This window comes from Gadus morhua, chromosome 2 (genome assembly GCF_902167405.1).
Source record: "Gadus morhua chromosome 2, gadMor3.0, whole genome shotgun sequence".
In the NCBI taxonomy this organism is placed as follows: Eukaryota; Metazoa; Chordata; class Actinopteri; order Gadiformes; family Gadidae; genus Gadus; species Gadus morhua.
Window position 1 is genome coordinate 16,705,921 of NC_044049.1, and position 10,000 is coordinate 16,715,920.

Genomic DNA, 10,000 nt, shown 5'->3' on the forward strand with positions numbered 1-10,000 from the left:
AATACATCATTGACCAATAGAACAGAAGAATGAATTACAATGTGCTGAACTGTGGTACAGAGAAGCGCTAGCATGCGCCTGACTTTGGCCGCTGACGGTAACATAACTCCCACACACCTTTTCATCAACCCGCCAGCCGCCCCCTTGGTGTTATGGGATATACACTCTGAGGCTGCTATGTCTGAGGGAGGGGCTGTGTCGAATAACAGCGATCGCTTATATAATGCTTTTCAGTGTGTTTAGTCTGTAACAGCAATGTGTTTATGTGTGTCTGTGTGTCGCTGTGCTGAGCTCTGTGTGCTTGTGGATGTGTGTGCAGATTTGTGTGCGTGTCTCTTGCGAGTGACGTGCTCCTCTGGGACGTGCTTGCCTTCCTGGCTTCGGGCCCAGCTGCTCTCCACTGAATCCTATGATGACTCAGCAAGTATCAGCCAGCTCTGACGGAGTGAGTGTGTGTGTGTGTGTGTGTGTGTGTGTGTGTGTGTGTGTGTGTGTGTGTGTGTGTGTGTGTGTGTGTGTGTGTGTGTGTGTGTGTGTGTGTGTGTGTGTGTGTGTGTGTGTGTGTGTGTGTGGGGGAAGGTGTTATGGGTTATGTGTTTGTGTCTTTGAGTGTGCTGTATGACAAGGGCATAGTGGGGCAGTGTGTTTGTTTGTGTGTGTGTGTGTGTGTGTGTGTGTGTGTGTGTGTGTGTGTGTGTGTGTGTGTGTGTGTGTGTGTGTGTGTGTGTGTGTGTGTGTGTGTGGGGGGGGGTGGTCCCGGTACACAGCCATCTTAAACAAGGCTTCATTAGCCTCTCAGTAAATATCAATAGTGCATCAGGGCTGCTTGAGAGATACATTGATCTGAGCTCGGAACACTGGCTGCAGCCTGACGCATTGTCTCACCCACTGGCTGGCCGGTGGGTCTGTCTGCCTGCTTCCCTTCTTGTCTGTTTACTCACCTGCCTGCTGTCCATCTGTCCATCTCTCTCTCTCTCTCTCTCTCTCTCTCTCTCTCTCTCTCTCTCTCTCTCTCTCTCTCTCTCTCTCTCTCTCTCTCTCTCTCTTTCTGTGATGGATTGACGGCTGTCTAACCGCCCGGCTTGCCCTCTTTCAATCTGTCGATCTGTTTCTCTCACTAACTAGCTATCTTTGTTGGGATCGGCAGCGCTATTATGTGAATAGTCATTCGATCAAGGAATCAAACCTAACAGCGAAGGTCCCATCAGAACTGCAGATTCTTCACATGTGAGTGAGTGAGCAAGATACTGAGATTCTGCAGTATCACTATGGGCCTTACTCCCCAATTCCATCTTATTTGTTCCACTGTCCCATAAAGATTGTACATGTATGTATATATATATAGTATGAAACAACATCCAGATATTATTGGCTATATATATATATAGGAATACTATTATAATTAGTCATGCTGAAGCCCATGGAGTTTTCCCGAAGTGTATGTGTGTGTATTACAGAGGAACATAACACACAGGCCTGGAAGGAATTCCAATTATAGGTTTATCTATTATCACTGCTACTCTCGGCAATGATTGTTGCGTTTGTGTGAGTGTTTTTATCATACTGTCTGAGTGCATACCTATATCTTTGTTCTTCTGGGAGTGCAACACACACACACACACACACACACACACACACACACACACACACACACACACACACACACACACACACACACACACACACACACACACACACACACACACACACACACACACACACACACACACACACACACACACACACACACACACACACACACACACCAGCTGTATGTGTATTTTGAGCGTGGTGTGTGTTGAGATACATTGTCTACTTATTAGTGGGTTTGTTTTTCGGTGATGTGTGCGTCTACATTTATGGAAGTATGTGCCAATGGCGTTTGTGCATCTGTGTTTGTGTGTATGTATAATGTGTGTGCGTGTGTGTGTGTGGGGGCTTTGTGTGTGTAATTGTGTTTGTGTGTGTGTGTCTGTGCGTGTGTGTGTAGGTGTGGATGTGTGTGGGTGTGTGTTTGTGAGCATGTGGTGGTGTATTCGCACGTGTGTGTGTGTGTGTTTGTGTATTTGTGTCTTTATGCGTGTGCGTGTGTGTGTGTGTGTGTGTGTGTGTGTGTGTGTGTGTGTGTGTGTGTGTGTGTGTGTGTGTGTGCACCCCTAGCAGTTGGCATTAAAGCACTGATGCCCTTGAACTCTCTCAGCATGAACAGGAATTGCTGCACTGAATAATTCTGTGTGTGTGTGTGTGTATTTGTGTGTGTGTGTGTGTGTGTGTGTGTGTGTGTGTGTGTGTGTGTGTGTGTGTGTTGTGTTTGCCCATGGTGTGTGAGATAGAGCGAGAGAGAGTGAGAGAGCGAGAGGGAGACACACACACACACACACACACACACACACACACACACACACACACACACACACACACACACACACACACACACACACACACACACACACACACACACACACACACACACACACACACACAGACTGAGTCACAATGGCACACAAAGACAGATAGAGTGATAGATAGCAAAGGAGAGTGATAAAGAGGAGTCAGGGTTTCTCATCCAGAACCCAAACTCCCACATGACCACTGTCTAGATCTGTGTGTAAGCATCCGGGTGTGTGAGCATGAGTGCATGAGCATGTGTGCACGTTTGCACCAGCGGGCGGATTTTATGTTGTGGTATATAAATCAAAGTCACAAAGACTAATGCGATTTAGTCTTAGTAATGTGGAACTTTATGGATCAGCAAGAATCAAATATCTTCCAACTCTATCTCAAGTTCGTGATGGGCTCAAGTCTTACTCCAAAAATAACGAAATGCACTATGCTATTATTAGATTACCTTTATAATTGTGATACCCAATCACCCAGATGATATAGCCATTATAGCTAGAACTAGCATGGCTATTTCAAACTCGAACACATGAGAAAATGTTGATGTTTATTGGTGAGATGAAGGTTTTATCAGAAGAGACAGAGTCATGTCCACCACAAGGTTCCCCCTGTGCGCACGACACTCCATCTTTAGTATTTCATAGAACAATGGCCTTCACCACTCGGACTATCATTTATTTCATAAGGGACAGCCAGGCAGTACAACTATCTCTCTCCCTCTCCCTCTCCCTCTACCTACCTTTTAATTTTGAGCGGACTTTGTTGGCTGTCTTCTTGATGTCAGCTGTGAGGTCCTCCAACTCCTGCTTGGTCTCTGAGAGACAGAGAGAGAGAGAGAGAAAGAGAGAGAGAGAGAGAGAGAGAGAGAGAGAGAGAGAGAGAGAGAGAGAGAGAGAGAGAGAGAGAGAGAGAGAGAGAGAGAGAGAGAGAGGGAGAGGGTGAGAGAGAGGGAGAGGGAGAGAGAGAGACACAGAGAGAGAGGGTGAGAGGGAGAGAGGGAGTTGGAGAGAGGGACAAATAAAAAGACACAGGGGTAAAGTTAGTACAGAGTGCATACATAAAATGCCACCAAACCAAATGTGTCGAAAGACTTTGGTGTAAACCTCAATGTCAAACTCTAAGTGCACCTCATCCATGTTACACTGTGGCTGTTTCCCAATGTGAAGGAAGCATGCTCAACGGCCGCCTTTTTAAGGACGCTACGTCATAGAACGCCGACAAGCAATGTTCAAATGTTGAGAAGACTCGGATATTCACGCCCTTTTTGAGTCCTTTATTTTTGAGAATTCCGAGATTTTTCAAGGATCGATGGATCCTCAACGAGCCAAAATACCCACAATTCTTTGTGTTCACACGCTGCACAGAGTCTTTTAACAAATGCGTATGGAAAGCGGTACACATTGCTTTACACTAGTGAAGTTATTTGAACGTTTTCAGAAATATTTTGATCTATAATACTTCTTATAGATCAATCATGTAAATGAAAAAATGTACCTATGCAATCTCTAACGTTTTTGCAACGTAACGATAGGCTCTATTTTGCATGGATTGATTTTTTTTAATATATAAGTAGCTGGTTTTTAAACAAACTACTGTCGCCAATAACAATTTACAAGTGCAGTTTGACCGTAGCCAGTCTTCATGGTCTTGATCTTGATTTGAAAACTTTACAGATTTTTTCTTAAAGTTGACTAGTGACGGCTGAAATTGTGTTTGCAAATAACGTGCTTACAGATCCCCTACTCCAGGTTCAGGATTGGTTTAAACAATAAGGAAGCGTAAGAATACGCATATACAAAGTTTACACTGTTTGTCAGTAATTAGATATTAATCTGATAAAAGTCTGATGAGATAGACGTAGTACTTGTTATTAGAGAAAGTAGTGGAGGGGGAGCAGTGTGTGGGTGTGTATGTGTCTATGTGTGTTTAACAATTTTGTCTGTGTGCCTATGTGTGTGAGAGCGGGCCCCCCGTATCTGTATACATTCAGGTGGATGTGTGTGTGTTTGAGTGTGTGTGCGTGTGCATGTACGCCTGTTTGTGTGTGTATGTGTGTGTGTGTGTATGTGTGTGTGTGACACAGCTGCAGTAGTGGGCGTGATTTACGACTGCTGCAGTGCCATTCAGCTATTGGAAATCAGCCTCAGCCTTTCAGCTCTCTCTTTCTCTCTCCTTTCTATTGCCCTTCTCTCTCCCTCTCTCTCCTTCTCTCTCTTCCTTTCTATCTCATCCTCCTTTTCTCTCTCTCTTCGTGTCTCTCCCACCTCTCACCTTATCTACCTCCCTCTCCCCTTCTCCTTTTCCCCCTTCCTGCTTTCTTACCATTTCTACCCCCCCCCTCCCTCACTCTCTCTCTCTCTCTCTCTCTCTCTCTCTCTCTCTCTCTCTCTATCTCTCTCTCTGTCTCTCTCTCTCTCTCTCCCTCTCTCTCACTCTATTTATTGTCCTACTGACTCACTCCCTTTGTCACCTCTTCCTGCCTCACCACTGTCTCCTCGGTCTACCAAGTGTTGCGCTCCGTTACCTCCGTACACACACACACACACACACACACACAGGACCCCATGAAACCATATTCGACCCCAACCGTGAATGAAGGACTCCAGGAACCGAACAATATTCATTTTAGGTAAAAGGCCCGCAAAGGTTCAGCAACATCTGAGCATGGGGTGGGGTAAGGCTATAGAGATATCTTATCTCGAGGGGCCCCAATGCCGCACATCCAATCCCGGCGAGGCGGTCTGCCAGATCAAATAGAATCACTGCTCCCGAAATCTACTTGCTGTCAGATAGCCTGATTTGTTCTGGCTCCAAAGGGTAGTCCTTCATGTCAACTTTGACAATGTGTGTAACAGTGATATGGATGTCAGTGAGCGTGTCATTTGAAAGGTAAAGCGAATGTACAAAAGGGACGATGCTTTTTACTTTTTGCAGTGGGGATTAATTCACCAGTGTATTATGTTAACATTATTCAATGTGGTGACCTGTGTCCGGTCGTTCACACAACGTCTTGCGGTGGGACTGACCTCTAAACACTATACTTCCTCCACCTGTGCCAAGTCTGTACCTTCTCTCTCTCTCTCTCTCTCTCTCTCTCTCTCTCTCTCTCTCTCTCTCTCTCTCTCTCTCTCTCTCTCTCTCTCTCTCTCTCTCTCTCTCTCTCTCTCTCTCCATTCAATTGTTAAATAACGACACCAAAACCAGCACCTCTTCCCTCTCTCTCACCACCTCTCACCCTTTCTCTCTCTCTTTCGTTCATTGAACTGGAGTTGAATAATTATTCAGATTTATTTCTAACCCTTTCTTTAATATTTAAGAAACAAACTGGCTGTAGCGAAATTTAAAATTTGTAATCTCTAAAGTAGTAGCAGGATACATAAATCAAACAAAGTACCCACTACCTGATCATCTGAAGGACTATTAAATGGGAACCATCAGAATCAGCAATTCTCTCAAAAAGGGGCTACGCTTTACGAAAAAAACATCAACTCTGTTTCCACTTTATTTGCGGGGATATTGCACTATTTGGAAAAATTACGTCAATGACTTTGTGTTGCAAACACAATATGTACTTGAAATAGTAGTCTCTCATATTAGAAAATAGCAGACCATGACAGAATATATTATAATGATATACTTATATTATTAATGATTTAAAATCGCATGTCCTATCTTTGGTTAACACTTCTCATTGTTTAAAGACGAGACACTGCACTGTCAAACAAATCAGACCTGAGATTAAAAACTAAGGTCTTACGGCAGACAAGCCCAAATCTGGTTGAAGTGGTGAATCATTTCAATTAGATTCATTTTTATCTCGATCATGTTGCTAAAGGAGGGGATCTGCCATTACATATAGGAGAACACAACCTCATCCAGTAGTAGTAAATGGTACAGTTGTCTATAAAAGTTCTGAAATCACCACAAATTAAATCAGTTTTCTTCTGTAGTCTATCTCCGTAATGAAACAGGAAACAAGGCGTAGCTCCGCCGCTTGCAGTTTATTTGTTTCCGGCCCAGGCCCTGTGCCATCTCCCCCCAGAATTTTTGCTACAACATAGCAGGACCACAAGATCCCAGATATAACCCTACAAACCTGAGCGTCAAAGTGAGAGACAGACATGAAACTGGAGACGTAACATATCCTACACTTGTCTTTATGCGACGCTGAACGGCAGCCAGTATATTAAACGGTGTCCGGTAGCCTTGTGTTTAATCCTTCTATCGATTCTACTTAGCTCTACTGTTTCTGATGATGCCAATGGACTCACATCAACAGCACAATTTAGACACAACACAAACACACAAACACACACACACACACACACACACACACACACACACACACACACACACACACACACACACACACACACACACACACACACACACACACACACACACACACAAACACACACACACACACACTGACAACAAACAGGGCAACAAGAACAACACCTATCATGAGGGACACACACACATGCAGAGCACACAAACACTCACAAAGATGTGCACACATTGGAATTCAATCTGGTCTGGTCTAATTTAATTAAATCTAATCGTGGGATAGATAAAACGGGTTAATGCGGTTATATGCTTTTTAAGTAAGCAGTTCTTTATATCTTTGAAAGGATGAATATCAACGTCTGCCTCAACATTTGTTTTGATTGACTAACCAACTTTCTATTTAAAGAATACAACAGAGAAGAAAGAAGAAAAATCCACACTGAGGTGAAAGAAAACGGATACAAATAATAAATGAAAAATGTAACTAAATAAAGATTGCAGAGGAAATCCAATAAAGAATAAGATTTCAATAAAAAACAATCCTCTGAATAGACAGAAGAGGCAAGAAAGAAATAACAGATTTAGAGATATAGGTTTGGAAAAGACCAAGAAAAGGGACTTCCATCTGCTCTACTCTGCTGCAGGGTTTATGAATGGTCGAAGCTCACAGTGTGTGTTGGTGGGCCGGGCAGTTAGTTCTTACTTACTTCCCACAATGCATTATTTAAGAAGCTACATGGAATGCATTTTGTATCACACACAGACCGGAAATGTTGCCAAGTGGGCTTAAACACATACTTAACGAAAACAGAACAAAATGCAGAATGTGGGGTCAGGAGAACAGTTGAAAGGCTGACAAAGTGAATGGAAATACGTTATTAATGCATTGTGTTAAGACAGAGATGTTAACCATTGCGATGACGTTGCAAAGGAATTATCGTTTGATGTCTTCATATCATCTGAAATAGTATCATCTTATCTAATATCAATGGTTCCCATCTCATCCCTAGTTTTCGGAGCACAATGTATCTGATTGAAACACACAGTATGACTCACTTGCATCGAGGGGTTAACCTAGTTGGTTGAGATTAACCAGAGGTCATGCAGAGGACATGCAGGGGTCATGCGGAGGTCATGCACCCCACAGGAAGCCTATTCCGAGGGTGAGGAGGTCGGTGTCAGCATGCAGACAGAACCCACAATACAACATTTACATACACAGGAAAAAGAGAAAGAAGGAAAAGGAGAAAGATAGAACAAGATCGATTGAAAGAAAAAATAGAAAGAAAGAGATGGATAATGAGAGAAAGATAGAAAGAAAAATAGAAAGAAAGGGGTGGATATTAAAAGATAGATATAAAGGAAAGTAGAAAGACAGAGATTGATATTAAAAGTTAGATAGAAGGGAAAATAGAAAAAATAGAGATGGATATTAAAAGATATAAAGAAAGAAATAATATGAAATAACAAATGAAAAAGGGATAGAGATACAAAGAGAGATAGATAGAAAGAAATAAAGAGATAAAAAGATCGATAGAAAAAGATGGAGAAAGAATGAGAGAAAGAAAGAAAGAAAGAAAGAAAGAAAGAAAGAAAGAAAGAAAGAAAGAAAGAAAGAAAGAAAGAAAGAAAGAAAGAAGGAGGAAATATGGATAAGACAAAAAAAGCAAAAAATAAATAAGTGATTGTCATGCTACAAAATAATAACAGAAAACGTTAACAACGTAATATAGCAACAGTTAACAGTAACATGCAAAAAAAGAAATTAAAATACCAATGCATCATGCAAACATTTAGCAAACAGACAAAGTATAGGGGACAATATGGAATACAAAGTCATGTAAACATTTAGCACATTTAAATATACATCTAAATATATTTTTAGATGTTTCTGTGAAGTTTTATACATGCTATGTGGAATGATGTCTGTAAGGTCCTATTGAGGTTGTGTGCTTGTGTGTTTGTGTGTGTTTGGTGTGTGTGTGTGTGTGTGTGTGTGTGTGTGTGTGTGTGTGTGTGTGTGTGTGTGTGTGTGTGTGTGTGTGTGTGTGTGTGTGTGTGTGTGTGTGTGTATGTGTGTGTTTTTGGAGGGGTGCAGGATATACATAAATTGTTTTCCCAGAGGATTCTCTATTAAGCTTGCTTTAGCTCCTGTCTTTTTTTTAACATTGACATGCAGCTGAAATTGTTGATCTAAGTAAATCATTATTATCTCATTATGGCCTGGCCCAAATACATAATTTAAAGCCTTGAATATTCGTAAGGCCTTCGGAAATAACATTCTAATATTCTAAAGAATTCACTGAGTGTATCTTTCCCTGCCTGAATCTGAGCCTATGGAGACTACTGCTGCAGAATCCCGTTTTTATCAACCAATAGTTTTTCTAGTCTTATTGTAATAATGCAAAAAGCCCAAACTACAATATTGCGTAGGGTTGCTGCATGGACACAAGCTGATTCACTCATCAGTCCGCGATCATTACGACCTAATTTAAGCCTAAACGTTGATGAAGCCAGACAGCGTCCATGTAAGTAGGAGTACTTCCAAACATCACTCTTTCTTCGAGTAGGTTGTTTGAATGTTGTACAAAGGGTTGATGAAACAGCACGGCAAGCATAGCACTATTTATCCTAAGAGAAACCCACAGGCGCTTTTGTTGGTGAAGGATGTTTAGTGTTCTAATATTCAAATACAAAAATAGAAAAGGATAATTTGTCATCCCGTGTATGGCACTGACGTTTTAATGATGGCTAGCGTTACCTCAAGTGAATTGTTGAAGAAGAACGTCCTCGTACTGAGGGACGTCTCAAGCCCTTATTAATACTGTTGGATTTTAACACTGGGATATCACTGGGATATTCTGGTGGAATATCCTAACATTCTATATATCCATTGACTTAAACTAAGCATTCGAATACGGATTTGAGATTTGAATAATTACCAAGAACTAATATCTGAATGATTGAAGCATTAATTACATTACTGCACCACGCAAGGCCCCAATGCAAATTTATACAAATAGTTTGTTTATTATGGTTATCTTGTCTGAACATCATAGCTTTATACCCTGGCCTGATATCAATTGAATGCACTACTTATCTCAACTCACAAGGACAAAAGTGTCAACGAAATGCCTGCCTGTTTTGCTTGTTTAAAGTCTGAAATACCTTTTTCAACAACACTTTTTTATCTTGAGTTAGCAGGCGGTGCCGTCGTGACAGTTTGTCTGGGAGTATATTAGTGGCAACAGTTATGAAACACGGTGACTAGACACTGTGTTTAGTCACCGCGGTTTTCGTCAGACGCTGTACA

The 10,000-nt window shown here is 41.8% G+C and overlaps 1 protein-coding gene across 1 annotated transcript in view; it reads right to left on the reverse strand.

The window, feature by feature from the left end:
* The window catches only part of stx1b (syntaxin 1B), a gene marked incomplete at its 5' end in the record, with an annotated part of 22,607 nt that overhangs the window by 9,547 nt on the left and 3,060 nt on the right, over positions 1 to 10,000 (reverse strand). Inside the window, one exon of the mRNA XM_030343791.1 lies at positions 3,140 to 3,214. Coding sequence (XP_030199651.1) covers positions 3,140 to 3,214 — 75 coding nt within the window. The remainder of the gene's footprint in view (positions 1 to 3,139; positions 3,215 to 10,000) is intronic.